The sequence below is a fragment of the Diorhabda carinulata genome, chromosome X (assembly GCF_026250575.1).
Source record: "Diorhabda carinulata isolate Delta chromosome X, icDioCari1.1, whole genome shotgun sequence".
Classification (NCBI taxonomy): Eukaryota; Metazoa; Arthropoda; class Insecta; order Coleoptera; family Chrysomelidae; genus Diorhabda; species Diorhabda carinulata.
In genome coordinates this window covers 43,288,768-43,314,842 of record NC_079472.1, presented here as the reverse complement: position 1 = coordinate 43,314,842, position 26,075 = coordinate 43,288,768, and the positions used below count along the sequence as shown (strand labels likewise).

Sequence of the window (26,075 nt, the reverse complement as noted above, 5' to 3'; positions counted from 1 at the left end):
TATTGTTAATTGATTCGTTAAAAGGTTTATGAGCTCTTTTAAAGCGAAGAAACAACAGAAATAATTGAATTAGTATCTTTATTTCATTTTTATATATTTATACAAATGTTCAGTCCTGAAGCTTATTAATATTTATTTATCGCAATGTACAGTGCTGGTTTATTTCTCACAAAGGCATTTAAATATGCATGTTGTTTAAGTTTAAAAGTATTAAAAAATCGTTTTACATTATTATTGAAAGCATGAAGTAAAAACAGCAATGTACATTTTACATCACACAACAAAATACTACTGAGTTAAAACATAGTTATTTGTTATTGCATATGATATGTTTGAAGGTATTGAGTTTCCTTGACGAATATTGGAGTGGGTACACGTACTTTTACTGGAGTGTGAACTTCAACACCATATGGAGCTGGTATAGGTTCGGGAACATGATGTCTTTCCTAAAAAATAGTAACTGTAACTGTAAATTCTAAAATTACAAAATTTTGCATCAACCAGCACCTCAGTGACAATTTATAACGATTTCTTGGATTATTACAATATAATACTCAGTTAAATTTTTTAAACACTTCACCATGAATTTGTGATACTTTTGCAAGATATAGAAAACTAACTTTTATTTGGTTTGTAGTTTATTTCTACTGTGCGCCTAGTGAAATACTCTGAAGGATGAAAATATGTTAAATATGAATAATAAATGAAAAATTAAATGATTATTGCTACTACTATCACTCACTTTAACTAAAATTGTTCTGGGTATTTCAATAGGAACAGGTTTTGTTACTTCAACTGCATAAGGTTTTGGCACTTCGACTGGCACATGCTGTTTAACAGGAACTGGAGCCGCGTACGGGACTGGAACAGGCACTGCTCTAGGAATTTCAACAGGTACATTAACATGTACAGGTACTGCATATGGTTTTGGTACTTCAACTGGATAAGGTATTGGATCTGCTATCCTCCTCTCAATGGTTACTGGATAAGGTTGGAAAACCGGATATGGTACTTGTTGATTGATTGTACGAACTTCATGCGTAGATGGAACTGGAATTAGAAATATTGAAATCAGGAACTAAGTTTATAAAACAATTAAGGGACGACACTCTCACTCTTTATTACTTATATCTTTAGACTTTGTTTACTTTCACTTGATACAATAAAAATAAGATATTGGATTCAACAGTTTGCCAACCAAGCAATGTTTACTTTTAAGAATAGAAACATTTTCCTTTTTCGATTTTGGCTTTAACAGCAATAGATTTAAACCAACACATCTCTGTAAATACCATATCAAAACACAATGTACAAATAGAAGATTTTTTAATTGGATTTGACATATAAAATGGAATGAGAAGGTTTAACAAAATTGTTCTAAATAAAAATTTAGTTTTAATCCCTTATCGATAAAATATTTTATTTTACATCCATATTCAGGGATTTGTATGGAAAAAAAATTTATGCCATAAAGAATAAACTTTTGTCTTTTTTGAAAGTAGAAATTGAATTGCTCTAAACCTGTTTTTGGATGACTCCGTTCTGAATAAAAATAATTGTAGTAAAATATAAATTTACCTGGACTTAAAGAAGGTGAGTCAAAAATACTACGTTTTGGATTCGATTCTTCCGCTACAGCGAGGACCAAGTAAATGGTTAGCTGAAACAAAAAACAAGTTATTGTTAAGAGGTCAATTAGTAAAAATGGATACTACTTCGTTTCGCAGATTGAATCCTACCAATTTTTCTGGAATAGCCACAATAGAATTGTTGCTTAAACCAAAAAATCACTACTCAAGCAGAAATGTAATCTTAAAAATATTAAGTGTGATATTGTTGGTTATCTATACTTGTCAAGCAGCAAATGTGAATTAAGTTCAGGCTTTTTCATGAGATGTCCTTTCTCCTACTACAAGTAAAACCCATTACTCTTACCAATCATGGTAAATCACGATGTTGTACTTTACTCGTATGCATCTGTACAAACAGAATTGCATTTTAATAGATATCGTCTTGAATCGTGAAGAAAATGAGTGGACTGTATTATCGATATCACTGTACCTCTCAATAACAATGTCAAGAAAACCAAGAATTGAAGCTACAAAATATGAAAAACTCGTCTATGTTGTCACGGACCATATAAAACCCTAGAAGGAATCACCAATAACGAACTTTTGGTAAAATTGGAAAAAATGGATAATGGAAACCGAGCAATATTAACCAAAACATATAATATATTTTGAAACTAGCATTTACTAACTTAATAACTTGTAATATATTATATAATATATAAGTGAAAAAATCAAACCATAATAATAATGAAAAATAATGAAGATAGCAAAAAAAAATAATTATGAAACAAACTTAAAAAAATAATTTGCTTTCCGAACTTTTAAAATATAAATCCTCACTGATTATTCATATCAAAAAGCTTTATTAAATTTTATAATAATAATCATTATTGTCTAAAAATACATTGTTTTTTACCACACATTTTTCTACATCATTGAATTAAAAATTTAAAATATGAATATTGCAATGATCTTTCAAATCGTTAACAATTTTTTTTATTGTGAATAAGACTTTATTAGATGCGTAAAAAATGAGCAGATATCTAGTAATTTGGTTCTGAATTGTGTCGATAGACTTTCAAATACTAATAAAAAAATTTTTATTTGTTCAGGAATGTTGAGATCCTCTAATTTTCTTAAACTAATTATATAGAATATAAAAAATGAAACGAAATAAATTCTTACCACGATGAACTTCATGGTTGTTAGTAAATTTCACTACTGACAAAATTGCCAAAAAGTTGGTTGTTTATATAAGGACCAATAGGTGTATTCTAATCAAGACCGGTTACATTCTTCGGAAACTTTTTTTTTATTTACAAAATCGTTGCTTCGAGTGGAATATAGATAAACGATCATGTTGAATTAAAAAAAAAGATTTTTTTTTCAAAATGTCGAATTGATCAGGGCTGGTATAAGACACATATGCACAAAGATGTTTCTAGGAATTTCATTTTCTAATATGAAAATGGTATAATTTATTAACTTAAGTACTATGATATCATTACATACTATTACTATGAAAAAATCACCTAGTTTGTATATTAGCCAAACATATGGGAAATATCTTCCAACACTAAATTCAACAACTTATTCCTTGACATCCCTTCTCTTGTTACGAGGATACATTGAGAAATCCCTAGCCTACTATAGAACTAAACAAAATTTCAATGTCAAAATATATTATTATTCAACATATTCTTCTCCTAATTGGATACATTTATTACAGCGAACCTGCAACATCTCTAGACGTTTCAGAAAAATGTTTCTTCTTGCTCTGCAAACCAGACCTCCACAGCTTTTATTACCTCCTCGTTGGGAGAAAATTTACGACCTTTTAAACTTTTTTCAGTTGAGGAAAGCGATGATAGTCGGACGGAGCCAAATCTGGTGATTAAGGGGGGTGTTCTAGTATTTCAAACACTAAATCACGAATTTTTTGCATGGCAACATGACATTTGTGTGCAGGGGCGTTGTCCTGCAAAAATAAAACACCTTTGGATAGATTTCCGCGTCTTTTCTCTTTAATTTTTTCCCGTAGAGTAGAGATTTTTAGACACGAAAATTCTTAGGTGTTGGAGAACCAGAGTGTCGTCATTCCATCGATTTTTGCTTTGTTTCTGGATCGTAGAAATGTACCCAGATCTCATTCTTAGTAACAATTCGGTTTAAGAAAAGTCTAAATCGTTTTCAAATTGAGCACAGATCGAACGCGATGCTTCTACCCTTGCACGCTTTTGGTTAACATTCAAACATTTGGGAATCCATTTTGCAGCAATTTTTCTTATGTCCAAATTGACGTGAACTATATGATGAACGCGTTCGTATGAAATATTCAGTGCTTCAGATATCCGTTGGAGCCCAATTGTACAGTCTGATAAATTCATGTCATGAACTGCATCGATATTTTCGGGGACTGAAACAGAAACTAGCCTTCCCGATCGGTCATGATGGAAAATTTACCTCTTTTGAAGCTTGCAGTCCAATTTTTCACGGTCGCATACGAAGGACATTGATCACTAACGGTATTAAGCATATCTTAATGAATCTGCTTACCTCTTAACCCTTCAAATACAGGCTTGATGATGCCTCGATACTCCAATTTTTCGATTTTCACAATTTCGGTGGACATCTTTTTTCTTTCAATTTATTGCGTAGCTCTGGTTTACTTTTTTGACGTCAACCTTTACACTGACACTTCTAATAAGTTATTGTTCATTGCTATGGTAACGCAGTATTTTGTTTATGCATGGAACTGGTCTAGGCTAACTAAATATTAATACACTCTCCCTATTTTATTGACCCGTTTGCATTTTATTTCCTGGTATCTTCCAGATCCAGGATAAATTGAACTAGATCCTCAACATATGTTAATATTCAGTAAGGAACTGAATATTCCTGGTATCTTCCAGATCCAGGATAAATTGAACTAGATCCTCAACATATGTTAATATTCAGTAAGGAACTGAATATTCAAATGGAAAAGAACATTAAAATTCTATTAAAAACTGGATTGGAATTACAGAAAAAATACTTGAAGTAGAACTGAAAGAGAAAGAAGAATTCTGTACAGATTGAGTGAGAAATAGGAAATTTTAAAGATAGAATTGAGAAGAAAAAAGAGCAAAACAGTGACGTAATTGGTATACATGAAGAGAATGGAATAAACAAAAATAGAGTGGGTTTAATGAATTTTTGTATAACAAAACTACTAATAGTGACATTTAATCAACAGAAAGATTCACATAAATACACTAGAGATGTGGACAGCAGAAATGTGAAATGTATCTTTGATTATGTTCTTTCTTAAAAAAAAATAATTGAAAATGACTATTACTTTGTAAATGGCTATTGGGAGACAGACAAAAACCACATTAGATGACAAAAGTTGAGAATCAAATTGAATCATATAAGTCAAGGGAAAAGGAAATAGCCGAAAAATTCGAAGAATGTAACAAAAAACGTGTATGATACTAGAGAAAGTAACGAAAGTATGTAACACTACCAGAATTGGTGGCAAAAAAGTAAGAAAATGATGCAACAAAGATAAACAGGAACAAACCAGACTGAAGAAATAAAAATGGAGGGAATATCTATGAGAACAGATGTCTGACGACTACGGAAATTTCGAAGAAAAAGGTAGAAGACATGGTAATCGCAACGAAAAAAGGAGCATGGACAACATTTGACAGAAAGATACAAGTAGAAAGTAGAGTAAATTGAGAACTTTTCTATTAACACAAAGAAAGGGGAAATCGAACGATAAAAACAAAGAAAAAATTAAAAAGGTATTGTATCAATACAAAATTAATAAATTATAGTGCGTTGGAGGGAATACTTTCAGAAATTATGAAGAAAAAATTTCTACAGATTGGGAAATAGGTATCATTTCATCATTTTTTAAAGAAAGTGACAAAATAGACTGTTATAATTATAGAGGCACAACATTGCTTACACGTGGTGCTAAAAGTGCCCGAGTATCGTATATATATATATATATATATATATATATATATATATATATATATATATATATACATATATATATATATATATATATATATATATATATATATATATATATATATATATATATATAAGGTGATATTTTGATAAAAAACAACTTAATTTGGTTTTGTTTACTCAAAAATTTGGCTTCACTGAATTTTGGAGATAAAATAGCTGCTCTGATTTGATTTGGGCAAATGGTAACAATACTTTGCACCAATAACTACTACTATCAAATACAAATAAAACACATTAACATATTCTACTTTTGTTATAGACCCAGATCATTAAATTTATTCGTATTATACAAAGTTGGATGCCTTCTTTCTGGTTAAGAACCTAATTTGATAAACATTTCAGAACAACATTAACATAAACGATCAATTAGTGGAAGCAATTATATGAGAAATGAAAATAATTCCTTGATTTGAAGTGAAATATCAATAAAAATTGTTTTTATTGGAAAAAATTATTTATTCTTGAAAACCAGTTTAAGTCGATGTCCAAGTAATGGGCTTCAAAATCATTTTCTGTTGCTTATAATAAAATGCTATAAATATGAATTAATCCATTATTTCCAAAAATACACACAAATTGACACTATTGAAAGTATACACATTATATTCTAATGATACCTCACAATCAGTCAGTTACAGTGAGTAAAAAAACCATTTTATTATTACTTTCGACTTGTAAGCATGAGTACCTTTAATATCTATGCAGATTTTTATCGTTATCTGGCTTCTTAAAATTTCAAGTATTCGAACTCATCTAAAAAAGAATCAGTCATAAATATGATACTTAAAAATTCTTGAGTTGTTGGGATGTGGTGAAAGGTATACCTCTTCTTCTCCTTCTTCTCCTTCTTCTTCTTCTGCTATCCATCAATGGATGTTTACGTTCACTTCTGATCATTCTATATTATCTCTTGTGGTATGAATTCATTTGTCTATGGTTCTTATCTCTGTCCAATTTTTGAAATTGTGGAGCCACGACATCCTCTTTCTGTCCAATCCCCTTTTATCGAGAGTTGAAGTAAATAGTACCGCTCGCTTAGTATTACCTATCCCACGTATGCTGTTTTCTACGTTTTATCGTGACCAGTAATTCACGTCCTCTTTCTATTTACCTTGGTTTTTATTGCCATTCATGGAACTTTCAAAATTTTTCGGTAGATCCACATCTCAAATGCCTCCAATTTATTTATGGTGTTAACTTTCAGTGTCGAGCCTTCGAGCATTTTGTGAATCTTATTCTGAGGTTGGTGTCAAAGTTAGAGTTCGTAAACATGTTTTTGAACCTCATGATAGGCTCCTTGCTTTTTCTATCCTGCACTTGATCTATACATCTGTTCCCAGATAGTTGAATTCTGTTACTATGACCAGAAGCCTCTGGAGGTCATACATTTTGTCTACTATCAGGTCTTTATCATCGACACATCGTATATTGTTGATCCATGTACTATTTACTTTGATGCCTTATTGTTGACCCTCAAAATGTTTTCCAATTAAAGGTTAAACAGGCGTTGCAAGAGGACCCACCCCTTTCTAGCACCTCTAAGGATTTTCAGTGCCTTTGAAAGTTCGTTGTCATTTCTAGCTGCAGCTGATTGGTAGAGAAATTTTTCAGAGAAATATATATTCACTTTTCAGCAGAGTTGCCTTTTAGGTCGAAAATTTCGATACTTTTCATCATTTTATTGATCACCGTTGGAAAATCTTACCTATTTTCAGATTAAGGAACAAAAAACAATCCTAGAAGACACAATCTGGCGAATGGGTTGTGCAATTTAAAATTCAATTGCTCAAGTTTGCTTGCTACAATAACGGCTGTGAGGTGTTGGATTGTCTTCATGAATCAACACGCTCTGCTTAGTTTAATGTGACCATTAACCAGCATAATCTTTACTTCACCTGAAAACATCAATAATCACGTTGTGAATGTAGTCAGAAATTTATCAAATTCTATAACTCCTTCTCATGATCTGCTTTCATATCTTCCTGATGCTAATGCTAACTTTCTTTATGTTGATACAACGATGTCTTCTTGCAAGTCAATAGAATGTGGAGTTCCCCCAGGCTCAGTACTAGGCCCTATTTTATTTCTTCTGTTTATAAACGACATCGTCTTTCTAGACATCAGTGGTAAAATATATCTATTTGCAGATGACAGTAGTTTCTCTCGGAGCAACCCTTATCTCACGGCACTTCATAGGATCATAGGTGATTTAATCACCATTAAATCATGGTGCGATTCTAACTTCTGTATATAAACGTTTCTAAGCTAAAGTTTTATCGTATAAAAATACATTGCAGCCTTTTTTATTGAATAACACTACCATTGACGTCGTCGAATCTGTAAAATTTTTTAGGGCTTGTTGTGGCAATTCCTTGAAATGGGAGTTACATATTGCGGCCTTAACTAAAAAATTAAGTTCCTCCTGTTTTGCGCTGAGATCAGTTTCCATAAACTGAACTTATCCATCTCCTTCACAGTCTATTATGCCCTTGTTGAGTCGCATCTCCGATATACCCTTCCCTTCTGGGGAACGTGCGGTGCGACTTGATTTGAGCAAATCTTCAAACTATAAAAGAGAGCTGTTAGATATTTACTCGGACTAAACAGCATGAATCAATGCAGGGACTTATTTAAAAAATTTAAAATTCTGACTCTTCCTTCTTTATTTATCTTTGAATCCGTTTGCCTAATTCGTAAATACGCTTCTCCAATTTCAGAAAGATCGTTGCACAGCTATCCACTTAAGAACGTGAAGTACGACCTTTACTTACTTACTCCACCTTCAGAATTAGTTAAGGGCTTAATATTTTACAATGCAAAAAAATGTACAATCATTAGCCAATTGAAATCAAATCGATATAATCTGTAAACGACTTCTATTCTAATAATATTTAATTCCGGACATGCTGCATACTGGTTTAATTTTTGATATGGACTTATATACTAATTGTTACCTATTACTATCACATATAATTTAGTTACTCATTGTGGTTTCATTCTGTATATTGAAATTTTATTTTATTTGTTTTATCTCTATTTAGTTATTTTTATGTTTGTTTTTTTTTTAGTTTTTACAAGCTGCTGTCTACAAATTACAACAATTTTTTGACAATAAAGTATTTCTCTCTCTCTCTGTACACTTTGCTATCGGTAGATTTCCTATTTGCAAGATAATTAACGGATTATATATATATATATATATATATATATATATATATATATATATATATATCGCAGGACCGGGCAACTTCATGGTATCAAGACAGTGGAGCCAGTCAACACATGACGTCTCATCGAGAATGGTTTGTACAGCTTGTCGAGCTGGACGAGCCAATCCCAATTGTGATCGGAGATTCAACTAGGCTAGATGGCGTTGCAGTCGGGAACATTGAGATGGAGGCTTTTGATGGTCAAAAGTGGTATCCAGTGGTACTTGAAGATGTGATCTATGTACCAAATCTCAACTTTAATCTTTTCTCAGTCAGTCATATGTTAGACAAGGGACATGTACAGAAGGCAGATGAAAACGAGTCGACATTTCATTGTAAGAAAAGCAACGAGGTTGTGGCAGTAGCAAGGCGCAAAGGAAATTTATACAAAATGATGCTCAGAAGAGAAGGACAGGAAGAAGAGGCAAGTTTTATGGTACAGTCGATCAAAGTATGGCATGAAAGACTCACCCATCAAAACGTGAAGTATGTGAGGGACATACTGAAAAGGAAAGGGATCAAGTATGTTGATGACTGGAATAATTATGTGTGCACAGGGTGCGCATATGGCAAGCAACATCGATCCGCACTTCCGAACAATCCCAAGACAGCCCAGCAGCCGTTAGATCTTGTTCATGTCGACACTGGAGAGATGAACATCCCATCCCTGGGAGGAGCAAAGTATTGGCTCATGTTGAAAGACGACTTCACTCACTACCGAAGCTGTTATTTCATGAAGACGAAAAGTGAGGCCCCTGAGAAGATTGCAAGCTACCTGAGACTTGTAGAAAATTAACTAGGAAGGAGAGTGAAGAGCCTGAGATCGGACAACGGCACGGAACTGAAGAATGCAAAAACGAAAGAACTCATGGACAAGTTGGGAATCTTTCACACCTTTACGAATGTACACACGCCAGAGCAAAATGGAAGGGTTGAAAGAGAAATGACTATTGTCGAAGCAGCCAGGGCAGCGATACATGAAGATGGATTGAACGAGAAACTATGGGCAGAGGCAATAAACCACGTGATCTTCACTATCAACCAGACAGGAACCAGCAACGTACCAGGAAAGAGTCCAGCAGAATTGTGGTTTGGAAGGAAAATGAAGATTGAGTAACTGCGACCTTTTGGCTGTGAATGTTATGTGCTGACCCAAGCACAAAAGAGAGGCAAAATAAATAGAAAATCAGAAAAGGGAATTCTGGTTGGCTATGACATTGATTCGCCCTGTTACAGGATTTACATGAAAGAGAAAAGAGAGGTCATTACTTCAGACAATGTAATCTTCGACGAGGAGAGGATACGACAGAGGCAAGGCACTGAAGTTGAGACATCGGCAACAGAGGGTACACCTGAGAAGAAAGAAGAAAGCAGCAGTGAGTCAGACGAAGAAGAAGACAACTGGACGACTGGAGAAAGTGCTGAAGAGGAAAGTGAGAACGAAAGTGGGACACAACCGCCAGAAGAAGAGCCAGGAAGGAGAAGTTTGCGAGATCGTCAAACTTTGCAACCACCATCGAGACTGAAAGACTATGTACTTAATAACAGACATGGAGGAATGAGCGCAAAAGTAGCCTTGATTGGTGAAGCTGAAGACATTCCGGTGAGTCAGGCACTTAAAGATGAAAAGTGGAGAAAAGCAATGCAGGAGGAATACGACTCGCTAATGGAAATGAAAACTTGGGAACTGGTGGACTGCCCTGAAGGAGTGAAACCTATCACATGTCGGTGGGTACTTCGAGAGAAAGCAGATGGAAGATATAAGGCCAGACTCGTAGCCAGAGGATTTGAACAGAAGGAAGGAGTGGACTACAAAGAAAATGAAGTTGGTATCGTTCGATGTGAAAACGGCATTCTTGTATGAAAATCTGGAACAAGTCATCTACATGAATCAGCCTGAAGGATTCGACGATGGATCAGGTAAAGTTTGCAGGTTGGATAAGAGTCTTTACGGAATCAAGCAAGCCCCAAAGATGTGGAACGAGAGAGTCACTACACACTTTGTAAAGAAAGTTGGCCTGATCAACGCAGATGACGACCCGTGTATTTACTACACCAAGGACAAGAGCATTATGCTCTCACTCTTCGTGGATGATGGACTGATAATTGGGAAAGATGAAAAGAGAATATACAGAATTTTGAAGGAGATAAGCAAGGAGTTTCAGATTACTTACAGTGAGAAAGTTCAGGACAAGTTGACGTACTTGGGCATTGAAATCAAGGTCGACAAAGATGGAATCTTCGTGAATCAGCCTCGGTACACGGAGAAGATCTTGAGGAGGATGAAACTCGAACAGTGCAACCCAGCATCCACACCGATTGAGCAAGGAATGATCACCAAGAAAACAGATTTCAAGAACGACGAGGCACTACCGGCGAAGAACAACTATCGCGAGGCGATAGGGAGTTTGTTGTACCTCGCTACAATATCTCGACCAGACATCAGTTTCGCCGTGAACTACCTTAGTCGATTCTGCAACAATCCCATGAAAAGCCATCAGGCGATGGTGAAACGTGTATTCCAGTACTTGGGAGGGATAGTGATAGCAGGAATCTACTTCGGAGGAGGCAAAGAACTCGTAGCATACATCGATTCAGACTTCGGAGGAGACCCTGAGACAGGAAAGTCGACAAGTGGAGTATTGGTGATGAGAGGAGGACCAGTAGTCTGGTACTCACAGAAGCAGCGTTTGGTAGCGACTTCAACCGCAGAAGCCGAGTACCGAGCCGCAGTGTCTGTGATTGGAGATGTGTGCTGGATCAAGAGACTCGCACTGGAACTTGGTATCCTGGAAAGTGATCAGCCGATCACTCTGAAAATCGACAACATGTCAGCGATTCACATGTTACGGAATGCACACGAAGGAAAGACAACCAGAGGCAAGAGACACATTGAGATACCACGAAAACACATTCAGCAACACGTCGGCAACACTGTGACACTGCAACACGTCGAGAGCAGCAAACAGATTGCAGACATTTTCACAAAAGCACTCAACAGAAAAGTTTTTGAGACACTTCGCTGTAAATTGATCAAGGAGGAGTGTATATATATATATATATATATATATATATATATATATAATATATATAATACTTTTAAGACTGTTTAAAACTGTTGTCTGACGATTCTCTATGACAAAAATTTGCCTCTACATTGAAAATCTCAGAGCTTACTGGCTCATATCTCACTTACCGGCCATGTATACTTCTGGTGCAGAGAAGTGAATGAACCATCATCAACTTTTCCCCATAAGGAATATTTTATCTCTGATTGGAAACATATCGATAAAGGATCATTTTCCTAAATTTTCTTGTAAATTCCGCTGGCGCTAGCTATCGCATGCGAAAATTAAGTTCCATATGTAGATTTAAAAAGAATTTCAAACTTTAGTTTCAAGAAAATTATCAAACAAGTTCAATTTGTCTTTATTCATGCGGAAAGTTGAATCAAAATAAGAAAATGTTCCAATATGTTGTCGATACGAAAGTTTGGGCAAACGCGTCGGCTATTTGTATCCACATTATGATTTTTGTGACCTATTCACTTTGTTTTTGTAACTATTTTTATATACCAATTCTAAGAACGCCTTTTGTTCATTTATGGCTAACTAGAGGTTTCCAGTAGTATAATATCTCAAAACGTGGTGACAGTATATATGTATGTATAACGAGACTTGATCGTATTGCAAATACATCGGGACAGTTACAAGTGAATGAAAAATAGAACTAAACAGTGTACTTAAATAAATTAGATGTTAAATGTTAGCGAATAATGTTTCACATCTATATGTATATTATCCATTTTCTGCACAAATTACAGAATGGAAACCTAGGCCATTTCGGTTAACTGAACGAATATGATTTCATATACATCCTAGAATGTATATGAAATACACGAATCCGCACTTGCTTTTAATATCCGTCAACTATTCTTTTTTGAATTTCAAAGTTATGTCAAAAAAAATATTCATAATATTTCTACACGTTTCATTGGTAAAATATTATTCCAGTGGTGAATCAATATACAAATATTCGCCTAGACGCAAAGGAGACGTATAACAAACACATTATTACATCAAAATAAAGTAAATATGAATTTTGTTATAAAAAGTTCATTGAATGGACTCTTGTAAACTGAGTTAAAATTATAACAGAAAATATAATCACTGTTTATATGAAAGACTCTTTGGAAAACCTTTGCAATATTAAGAACAATAATAAATATTAAAAGTAACATTAAATTGCTTTCTTGAATTACAATCTACCGGATATAATACTAAAAAATCAAAAATTTCAGCTTCGGTGCAAATAAAAAAGTATCTCTAGGAAACACCAAATCAAGAAGATTTCTTTACAAAAGTTTGAATAAAATAATCTATACAAATTAAAAAACATCATTAATCATTTAAAAGTAGTGGGTGCCTATATTTATGGTGAAATTGTGAATAACCTTAGGTTACAATCTATCTCGTAACATTGTGAAATATCAAAAGATTGTGAACCGAACATATTGCTTACAATTTAACGCATTTAACCTCACGCGATGATTGAATGGCATATGCCCCGCGCCGCCATATTTATTTGTTAATCCGTTTATTATCGAATGTAAACAAACAGTGTTCACAATCTTTCAACAGTTCACAATCGCACGACATAAATTATCACCTAACGTTATTTAGAATTTTACGAAATAAGTAATGATGTATATTATGTTTTTATAAATATTCGATTTGTGATAGATCAGTTTGTGAACGTAAGTGTATAAGGATTGAAATGTGGATCAATTCCTACTGCAGGTGATTTTTATATTGCTTATAATAATTGTATTATAAATAGCAATTCTCATAAAATTTTATGTAGCGTTAATTTTTGAAATATCTGGAGGTTGTCGTAGTCAAGAGTTGAAAAATTTTATGATAAATCATGTTAGAGATTTAGAAAAAGAATTTCAAGTTTTCAAATGTCAAATTAATTGATACAAAAACAAGACCAATCTTTTGTAATTTATAGTATGTTGTACGTGGTCTCAAAAAAATATATTCTGGTTAGACCACCAGATATAAAAAAATTTTTGTTAATTGCCAAAAAGAAAAATGTACCAATCAAGTAGTCGGGCTTAACAAAATTGGTAAGCAGCCAAAAATAATTACAGAATTTTAAAAAATATCAGATGCAATAGTATCCTTGCAGATTCAGGAGGTGATTCCTTAACAGTGGAAAATTTCGGTGGTTGGAAATCAACCGCGGTAATGGAAACATTCCTTAAGTAAAAAAACAGACATCGCTAATACTATTGTAATGTCAGTTGACAAAAAATACGAAGCTATGCTATCAACATCGTTGCAAACTATGAACCAAAATTTAGTCAACTTGTACTTATAATAGTATTGAAGAAAATAACTACGCAGATTATCACAACATATCAGTGAAAATATAAAATTGAAATGGTAAAATTATAAATAAAATTGTTAAAAATTTTCAATTCAAAATTTATATTATAGTTTAATAAAATGTTTATTTTCTAGATTTCTTCTTAAGTGGCCCATATAAAAAATATACTGTTAGATTCGTGTGGATTCGTGTGTCCATCGTCCTCGTGTGATATGGCAATCATCTTGTGTATAAATCCATCTATTTCGTAATCATGTTTAAATATATGAGTAGAATATCATATCATTTTATCAAAATTGCCGCATAAATTAACAATATTTTTGAACATTCTAAACATCTTTTATTAAATGGTTTGCAATTATATAGTAGTATTTGGTGAATGCGCCAGGCAATATCATATTTATTTTGACAAGTAGTAATACCCGCGTTTACCCGAAGCAAATTATATTGCATAGTCAATATATTTATGTCTCCTATATACATAAATATTTCCAACATTAAAGTAACGTTGTATATATTGTATCCGAAATTCAGTGATTAATTAACTCATTTAAAATTATGAATCAAATTAGAAAAAGTTTCGTTTGGATATCATATGAATATTTTATTGAGTATAAACAATTATACTTTACCGATTTTGTGTATATTTAATAATCAATTTATATTTAATTAATTCTTAATTACTTTTTCTCATTCACTAGAATGTCTACTTGGCTATTCTAAGAATACTATAGTAATCTCTTTCAAGAAAAAGTTGCCAAGCAATGAATTTTTGTGTTAGGATTAGTATTTGAGAATCCAAACACAAGCACCGGAAAAATTTCCAGATACACAAGTATGAGTTTTTAGAAAATATAAATATCTACTGTCATATTCAGCTGCGTAAGTATTTATACAACAATTTATTTCCCAACAGATTGAACTGTTTCTGGAGGCTTGATCGAGTCGCGGAGGAAGAAGACTTTTTCCAATTTGTATTATTCATAGACGAATCTACTTCCCACAATGATGGTCCAGTGAATAGTTATAATCGGAGCCTGAATGTGTTTGGTGATATTGTAGAGAATTACTTGAGTGGACAAAAATTTATAAGATACTTAAAAACGCCGTTTTGAAATCTTTTGAAGCATAATTCTTTAAATATATGGCTTCAGTTAAATTATGCACTTACGCATTTTCAATAAGCTGAAAGAAATTACCTAAATAGCAATTGAAATATATTATTGTAATGTTTTTCTTATTTATTTACACTCTTTCTATTCGAGAGGTGAATTAATAACCACTGTCTCTTACATTCTTAATTTGTTTACTCACTATACAATACACTTAATTTATAATAATGTACATAGAAATATCACTTGGATATTTTCTGCAACTACTTTTACTAAATCGTTATTTTCAATACGAGTATTTATTTAAAATTAATTAACTGCGTTTATACAACTCCTTTATATACCTAAATAAAATTCTACAAAGTACTACAACAAAAATAAACAAAAAATAAATAGAAATTGAAAAGGAATACTGAAAATAAACCACCTGATATAATAGAATGTTCTGAAGGGAAACATCAAAGGCGTATCTGCTATTTATAAATAACACATGAAAGGCGCCGCGTGAATGTGCCGAAGTTCAAAATTCCATTGTTGCCGGATAGGGCTGGTCTAAGGACCCATTTCGCGAGCTTGTTCGTAACATTATATATACTCCACTTAACACTCCCAATAATACGGAATACATGTTTGCTAGAATCAATTCCGACCTTTCAATTTAAGATGGTAATCAATTCGAGCAACAACAATAAAATGGAATATGTCAAGAACAGCAAAACCTACGGACCTGAAACTTAAATACATTTACTTTTTTATAATTTGTACTGTAAATGATCAATCTTTGAAGTTTGAAAACACAATTAACTATGTGAAAAGCATGATTCACTCGAATTAACACCATAATAATGAAATATTGGAACCTGTGCTTTATTAATATTCATACTGTGATCCATCTTTACAGCCAATTGAATTGTTTGAAATTTTATATTAAAGGTATAAGTGATATAAATACCGCCAATCCTTTTTCTCTTTCTAGTTCTTATACTGGACTCTGAGGTTCTATTTTATTGACAGTCTTTGTACTGCCACAGAGTTTCAAATTTGTTCGAATCAATGTAAATCTCATATTTCTTTAATAAGCTCTTCATACATTTTTAAGAGAATAATATTTTTTAATGGAGGTATGAAAAAGCTGCGTTTCGATGGTTAAATATCATTTCATCTATTGTCTCATTTTCTCAATTTTGAGAAAATTGTCAATCAGAAATACACTTCACAATTCATTTTCATAGAGCAGAACTACTTCAAATCACAAAGACTCAAAAATACCGAGTGAGACAAATGTTCAACAAAAATGGTCGTTTCGTACCTAGCAATTACGCGACCGACGCCATTTGATTTTCACAATAGCAACAAGAAGAGTAATACTTTGAAAAAACTGTAACTATCAAAATCACGTATCCATTAGATATATGCACGACTAAAAGAAAGTTAAGGCTTTCAATTTTTTTTAATTATTTATATTAGTTCTTATATTATACAAATAAATATGTTTTGTTAAGTATTATATCAGATACTAAATTGTATATAACTGAAAAATTTCACAATTTATCTGAGTATATATGTTTCCAATTAACAAATAGTTGTAATAATTATTTATTATATATTATTATATATATTAACCATTAGCATAATCAATTATTGAACGTACGCTTCAAATGCAGACAATATACATTTTTTCAAATGAAAAGTTGTGAGTTAAAAAGTTGATATCGAATTAGCATGAATATAATCTTTTACAAAGATTGGAGTAGGTACACGTACTTTCACTGGAGTTTGTATCTCAACACTATATGGAACCGGTACAGACTCTGGAACATGGTGCCTCTCCTATAAAATATATGTATCAATAGATTATCATCTCTTATTTATTTAATCAATTTTATTAAATTTAACTAGAAAACGAAGATAGTTATTTTAAGCAATTTGTAAAAATTGATTTTTTCACCATCATTTTCTCCATTTGATTTATTAAATTAGTAAAAATTGTGAATTATTTATTTTATAAGATATTCCAGTAAGATACTCAATAGATCGAATTATTCGATCGCTTTGAGATCTTCAGTAATTGGAAATTATTAAACTTGATTGAGGAAGTAAAATCACTTGCCTTATTATACTTCTCTTGATACTCAAATATTCGTACATGCTTTCCTTTCTTAGATTTAGTTTTAATCTAGATAATTTTCATATCATATTCATGATAAAAACATGAGAAATGAAAACATCTTATTCATACTTACTTTGACTATAACCGTTCTAGGCACATCAAAAGGGATAGCGTTTGTAACTTCTACAGGATAGGGCTTAAGTACTTCGACAGGTACATGTTCTTTGATATGAACTGGAACGGGGTGAGCAACATTAACAGGTACTGCTCTAGGAATCTCAACTGGAATATTAACATGTACTGGCACTGCATAAGGTTTGGTTACTTCAACTGGATATGGAATTGGATCTACTATTTTTCTTTCGACCGTCACTGGATAGGGTTGAGGCACAAGATATGGAACGTATTGGCTACTTGTACGTACTTCGTTTGTATAATGTACTAAAATAATGAAGTAAATTATTCCATTACAAAAAAAGTGGAAAAGGGGGAAGCCATCTTTTCGAATAATGTTTCATATGTATTTTTAGCAGATACAGATTGTTCATGTTGATTCATTGGTGATACAATCGCTAAAAATTATATTCAACCATCATCTTCTCCTCCTACCTGTCATTTCTACATATTTATACTCTAATCAAAACTTTCGTGTCAATTACATTCATTCCACACCACGGCTCTTTCTCGATTTAGCAGAAAAAACATCTTCACTCATCGTTATTAGAAGACCCGTTCTAAACACATATATTGCTCTAATACATATAAATTCATGTACATCTTGGCTCGATCCCCAAATCACGTCGTATGCGTTACTGTTTCCAGAGCCGCACAATATTTACGACAGTGTTTCCTCTGGTTAAGAACAATATTCCAGTCAGTGCTACTCAATCATAAGAATTCTTCCCGACAAATTATGCTTGCACTAATTTTATCGTGCTTTGCCAGCTTACAGTGTGGCACGCATAAGTTGTACTACCAAATAGAATCAGAAATGTTACGGTATTTGTTAACTATATATGTGCTTATAACATCCAGAGTCAAATTGAGTTAGTTTATGGTGAAGAACCAATTATCTGAAAACAATTTCTTCAAGGATTGAAACACGGCTTGAATGGGACGAATTATTCAAAATGTTCGAATTATTATTCCCTACGCTGAGAGTTTTAAATGGTAGCATCTTTTTGGATACTCTAAGGTTGTACTCGTTTGTTCTGTGAGTATTATTCGGTGAGTACAAAGCCACACGATATACTTATTTTTTCACTATTTCATATTTTTGAGATTAAATTACTATTGATCCAGTACATGGTCCTCTTCAGACAGTGATGTGAATACATTCGCCTTGCAGTTTGTTAATCGATATATGAAAGTCCTGCAGTCCTTTCTCATAACATTTAATAATGTGAACTGCAGCGTTCAAACATCTGTATAAAATGATAGCAGTCTTCTTGAACGTCGTCGCTACAACAACTTACTTGTTTATAACAAACGAAAACTAAACATATGCCACAAAAAATAGTACGACAGTAAAATAATCTCAATGGCCAATTCTAATATGCCCTGTCAAAATCGTTTGAACAAGTTTGAATTCCTAATATGAAATGGTAATTATTTCGAACAGTCGAATATTCTTCTGTTGAAATTATATTTCTTCCTGCCATCACAACTCCCGTGGATGCGTGAATGTACTTGGTCGCAAATCCTGTGCACTACCACTCGTTCTAAATACTTCATTAACTATTTCTGTCCTGTGTTACAGATTCTGCGACATACCTTTTAGCGACCGTTGATGAATTCCAACCGCTATGTTTCTTTAACGTCAAGTCTCCCCCAGATTCAACTAAAATTATTGCAGATGATCTTCGAAATAAATGACCTATATATGAGTTAGCATTTTCAAATTTCAAAATTAGCTACTGTTTCGGGAACCACATTAAACTGGTTTTAACCCACAATCCGATTGATACATTCTTCATTGTGATGTTCATAAAACAGGCGTAGTTCCTTTGCTACTGTTGGACGAAGAACTATGTACATTCGGTAAAACTAAGCATATTTTTCAGTAACTACAAATATCCGGTTTACATCATACTTTGTTTCTTTAAAGTTCATAATTAATAACGTTCCCGAATCTTCAATGTCATCCAATGTAACTTTGTTTGGTTTCATAAATTCGACAAGCTCTTGCAATCCCAAATACAACAACAGCCTTGACTATCAAATAAACTTCACCGGAAGCATTATTTCAAAAATCACTAATTTGTGTACTCGTAAAAATCGCGGTTTTCTTGATTTAGTTAAGAATAATTCGACCATACTGTTGATGGCTTTTGTTGTTGTGTCAATTTTGAAAAATGAGCTGCATTTTAATTTAATCTGTCATTACATGAATACCAAATATGCGGTTTCATAAGTGAGAAAATTCGGAAATTAAAACATAAATCCTCAGTACCTTTGCATTTTATTAGTAAGTATAAAAGAGAGGATTCTAATTTTTGCGAGTCAGTGTTTTATATATAGTTATTGAAACCTCTAAAATTCTCACCGGAAAACATAAGAAAAATATTCAACGCCTAATCTGGGGGCTGAGACCAACCGACTGTTTCAAATTAAATTTAATCTCGGAGAAATGAAGTACATATAATTCCCCTGACGATTGAAGAACTACGCTAATCACCAAAAGCAGAGACTACTCATAAATCTATGAACTATCCCCTACTTACTGTATTATAGACTATATATTTTAGTTTCTGAATATTCCTCACAGAATGAAAGCCACATAACTGATATAATTTCTCATATTGAACAAAATCTGTTACCACACATATTTCCTCAAAAATATCTTCTTTATCTACTAGATCGATAACTTGTTTTGTGTTCTCGCAAATTAATAGGATGATTTTGGTTTAACAGTGAACTCACATTCACATAAAAATAACCCATTTTGAGAAAAAATTGGATAAGGAACCTCAATCAAAATGGGAACTTATGCAATAACAACATCTACAAACCTGGCATTCGGAGGCCAAACAGATCGGGGCTACGTTTTGGCTTGCTATCTTCTGCCACAGCAAAGGCCAAGAAAATAACAATCTAAAATCAAGAAGAACGTAGGGATATTATTCAAAATTGTTATATTATAAACAATTTTTGATATTAAATTTCAGCTGATAGGTGAATGGAAAATATTATAATAGAATTATTGATTTCAAATCTTAAAGCATCTATCCACAATTTTAAATACAGAAGAGCTGAAAAAAACATCTTACCACGGTTATCTTCATTTCTCTAATTATATGTCGCAACTGACGGAATCACCAGTAAATTCGTTTCTTATAAAAGACCCAATGTCCGGATCCTAAACATGACCGGTTACGTTATCTTAGACCTTTTTTATGATCTTTAATCAAATTAGCTTCAATAAAAATCAATCTCATTTTTCTTCTCTAATTAAATAGATAGTCAGGACCGTATATGACCTCAATGTTTTTGACTTACACTTTAAACGGATATAACACTTTTGTAATATTTGAGATTACGGAGAAATATACTTTATAATGAAACTTACTGTTCGGTTTTCTCTAATAAATTTAAATCATCAATTTAATTCTGTATACATTCAATGGAATCTTCAAACACCAAGCTGAGAACTTTTTATGTGAATGTGGCATTGAGCCTCATTTAAAGTATATAAAACTGATACCCCGATTGGATGGGCAATTAATATGAATATGGATGTCAGCAGCTATTTAATCGAAATAAAAAATAAACGAAGTTGCTGGAAACCAAGACTAATAAAAAATAATATGTAACAATAAAAATTCTGAAAACAATGTAGAACAAAACTCGCGTAAACTACAAAATTATAAGAAAACGAATACAGTACACAAAAAATACTCTCTCGAGACTAATATAAGATACATATGATTCGGTATAATATTTATTTATTTGAAATTTTTCATTTAAATGGAAGCCCCAGAATAATTAATAAACGAAATAGGAAAAACGAAATGGCATCTTACAACATACGTTCATGTCATTCAATGCACTCTCCGGTGCATCCTTGATTTTTCTGCTTACGTAACTCACGAACTATATCTCAATCGATTGGTCCTTTTCAATAAATATGGTATTTTTTGTGATTGAGAAGAATCTCGAAATTTGGGAGGACTAGAAAATATTTGTTACATCAAAAAATTCAATAAAATGATGTTTTATCATCATCATTCCTACTTTCACTTAAGAACAGACGTTAACGAACAACCTACAAAATATAAATTGTAATCAATAAATAATATTTTCAAATGTCGAAAATATTATTTTATATAATATTAACATGTTTTTGCTACCTTCGATTTTTGTTTCTATTAATTATAAAAAAAGTCTTAAATTGTGGCCTGCTTACCAATGTCGTTATTTATTATATCCAAACCCCAATCGAATTCAGTAGGAGAATTGATAATCAAATATATACATCATTCAGTTGTAGTTGACGTTTGTTTTTCAACATCTGCATGATACTGTCTAGCAACTTTGGATGATGCTTTGGCCCATTATTTGAAGATTTAAAATAGTGTTTGCAGGAGGATTTGAAATATTTTTATGTATACAATACATTTAGAATCGAAGAATTTAAGAATTTTCTTCTTTTTCTTTATAGTATAACGAGTATAACGTTTAGTTAGATAAATCGTTGCAAAGTTATCCTATTTCATTCACAAAGATATCTTGGAGCAGATACCCTTGGGTCTACTCTGTTATTATTTTCTTTGTTCCCATTTTTACTTTTTCATAAGTAATAGGATTTCAGATAGATACTTATTCATAGCGGAACTGTTTGAAATCTTTGCGATATCTATTTTCTTTTTTCGTTTTTTACGTATACAGTAAATTTTCGTTCCCCTACGGTTGCGGAACATCTTTTCCAATTTTAATAATTGATAAGATATATTATGTTACGTATGATATTTTTGAGTTGGTACAGAAAAAAAAATGAAAATAAAAGAAAAAATTGCAATGGAGAAGTGTATATCTAAGGAACTGAATATCAACTCAGCTAAAGAATTTGTAACTAAGGTTGGAGAAGTAGAGAAAAAGGAACAAATAGAAAACAATTTGCATAAGTCAGATAGAGAAGAGATTTTTATTGAAGAACATTAGAGTTTCTTGAATAAGTTTTATGAAATTATGATATCATAATTTGATGTTGCCTTTTTATGGACAATCCCTTCAGCGGATTACATCTTTCTTTCGAGCCCTTGTAGATATCGTTATCAACAATAAGGTCAATCATCAACACGTTCTTAATAGGTGATGTGATTCAATATTATTAATGATATTAGCCAGGAAAGTAGTTGTTTCTTTGGAGAAACGGCTGAATACACTTTTTCAGAGTACTAAAATTCGAAATACCTGAAATATAAATCCAATCAATTTTTGTTCGATTTAAAAACCGCCTCTGCCAATATTATGGAAAAATTACTAAATTGAATTCACTTAATTTGAAATTGATGAGTTGAACTGGTTTTACTAGGTTACGAGCAGCTCATTTTTTCTGAATTTTAAAAAACATCTTGAATTAGATTTAACGATAATATCCAAAGATTTGGCTAATTTATTAGTAACATATTAAAAGCTTGTTTGTTGTAAAAAATACCGGATCTTCAGGTGTCTTCATTTGCATAAAAAACATCCTGGAACCCGAATAATGGACTATAGAATTTGAGGATTTTTCTAACCCTTTGGATGGAAGTTTTCTGACTTATTTCTAAATATGATTTTTATAGTTTATGAGGATAAGATGATTCATTATGATGACCAATTCCGATTTGCTTAGATCGCTTCATACATGGCTAATGCCAACTAATTATTTACATTTAGGCTTAACTATTGTTCCCTTGATTTTAAGTCTTTTTACTTTCAAGTAATCGCGTAACAGAATTAGGAAAAGTATATTTTCTGCCTGAAGTGTCAATATCGAAATGTGTAGGGATTACTTAGATAGTAGATTATACAGTTACGTTTTGCGTTTTACAGGTACCGTTTAACTTTTATTAGTGCCTCCGCCTAATTCCAACCCTATTTCAGATTCGGCTTAACCATGCGCCATAAGGGCAATGGTGCCATACCCAAAATTTTTAGATCTTTATAAGTATATTTGTTTAGTTTAACGCAATCAGTATTTGCTGTTAAACCGTAAATAGTGTTCACAGTATTATAAGATATAAAATAAATGGTGACATTTACACCAACGATAAGATGTTCCAACAATTCTCCACTATCAGTGAATAAAAAACTTATTATTTTAAATGTACACGATTGCATAAAATACGATTACTCGAAATTTACTGTACAAGAAACTGTCGACCGATGTTCCCGAATGAGTGGAGTTAAAAAGTCCACCGTTTTTAAACTATTGCGGGGGATGGGAGGCCAAGTGGAACCGTGGAACCTCCCAAGAAAAGTCCAGGCAGACCAGTAAAAGTCCTTGATGAAGACACCAAAAGTGTAAGAAGTTCACTCTTTTTATTTAAAAAAAAAACCACTCTAGATAAGATTTCAATGGAGCTTGGCCACAGTATTCAGTTGATAACTAAAAAACTTTTATGGACCACTTTGAGAAATACGGATTTTGCCTGGGAAAAGCATAACCGTAAAGCACTTTCACTGGAAAGCGATGAAATTGTTTGCTGGCGACGAAAACATTAAGAAGTGTAAAGCAGTACAGAACAGAGGAGGAGAAAATCTTTTATTTTGATGAGACGTGGATTAATGAGGGTTAGACAGTTCCAAAAATGTACCAAGACAAAAATATGACCTGAGCTCGCCAAGTTTTCATGGAAGGCCTGTCAACGGGTATTAAGATGCCTTCAGGTAAAGTGAAAAGACTAATAATCAGCCATATTGGAAGCGAAGAGTGATTTTTAAGAGAAGGTTTGCTAACCTTTCATTCGTGCCATACGGGGGGTTTTCACGAGGACATAGATTCGGATGTTTTAGAAGACTATTTTGGTGAAATGATAAAATATCTTGCGGCTGATTTAGTAGTAGTTATAGATAACGGAAGTCAACATTCTCGACGCATAGAGAAGACTCCAACACCATATTCTAATTCTGAACGTAACAATTAGAAGTACTCTTTGTTTTAATGAATTTAGTTGTTAAGAAAGTGTCGGAGCAAAACTTGAAGAGATCACATCAATTATTCTTTATTCAGGTGAATTGGCGTCTACTTCTGTCAGAGATTGTCACTAAGATTGAAGCCTATTGAGGGAATTGTCGATGAGACTGCGTATTTATTTTGCACCAAATATCCTGCTGTAATTTCGGTATTCATGTTGGGGACACCAATAAAAGACTGATGTTTTCATGGCACTAAGGTCGCGTGGGAAGCGAAATTGCGTAGTGTATTTGGAAAGCTGTAACTAGTTGCCTAACAAGGAAATCAAAGTTAACCCTATGGAGCGATAATTGCGGCAGATAAAACAAAAATAAATTTATGTAATTTTTGTAAATATTCACGGTAGCTGAAGGCTGTTTCCAAGAAGTGAATCAAAAGTAAGCGGCCAGTCAATTTTAAATTGCGCTCGGGATTTCGCCAAAATTGAAAAAAGAAAAAGAGTTGTAAAATACTCCGATGAAACCTAAGGATTTTTTTGATTTCAAAAGTGTAGTTATTTCTACACTAAGTATAACAAAACCTAAGATTTATGCAGTCGAATGGATTCAGATATCAGCTGTAAATTCGGGCCAAGTTAAGACTAGAAAACTCTATATGAAATGGTAGCCTGGAAAACAGTGAATGTTTTCAAAAAACACGTCAATATTCAAACACTCCAAAATATGATCGTGCCACAGCTGGAATGTCGAAGCAGCATTTTGAATGAAAAAAATAAAAACCTGGAGGCAGTGATACCTCTCTTAAAAGAAGAAAATAGAGGTTTTTACCAAAACCTTTTAGCTACGCAGTTTATAAGTTTTGTTTAAACATAAATTTGTTAGAAGTATATTATTATGTTGTAGGCGCTAATATTATTTTTGGGGTTGATGGCGTGTCGCCATTTTTTGTGGTATTAGCTTACATATTTAGTTCTGTTAAAGTTGCTTAATAAATAAACACTTTTAATAAAATCGGATCATGTAATATAATGTTTTTTTTTAATTAAAAAAACGCTTTTTAACTTTTTTTCGTTTTCTATCACCCGTACCGTTAGGTTTTAATATTCTTGAGCTTTTGTGAAGAGTCTAGCAAAATTTTCTTAACTATTAGAAAACAAAGTAACAAAAATATCAGGTCAAACAATTGTAGAATATGGATAAACTATGTTTTTCTCAAAATTACATTTTTGAAGCACGGTTTTCATTACATGTCTTCATGCCTCTGATAGACGGATTGAATTTTGTGAAATTATAATGAAACAATATAACAGAGATTCAATGTTTTTAAAAAAGGTTCTTTTCTTTGATAAATCTACATTTCAAATATGATTTTGACACTAAATTCACGAAAGTCTTTCATTATCAGATATAGTGATGAACGCTCAACCGTCGGAATTATATTTAAAAGTTAAGTCAATGTTAAAACCTTTTACATGAAATCTTGAAGATGATTTTTATCATTTCTTTTATCTTGAGGTTTATTGATAAAATTGAA

General features: G+C 32.5%; 1 protein-coding gene across 1 annotated transcript; it reads right to left on the bottom strand.

Moving 5' to 3' along the window:
* Positions 1-218: 218 nt before the first annotated feature.
* On the bottom strand, positions 219-21,497 carry LOC130901302 (MAGE-like protein 2). The gene is made up of 4 exons (XM_057812542.1): positions 21,452-21,497; positions 1,579-1,660; positions 743-1,050; positions 219-446 (listed from the first exon to the last, which is right to left on the bottom strand). Exons 1-4 carry the CDS (start codon positions 21,455-21,457, stop codon positions 315-317), a joined length of 528 nt encoding a protein of 175 aa, XP_057668525.1. The 5' UTR covers positions 21,458-21,497; the 3' UTR covers positions 219-314.
* Positions 21,498-26,075: the final 4,578 nt, after the last annotated feature.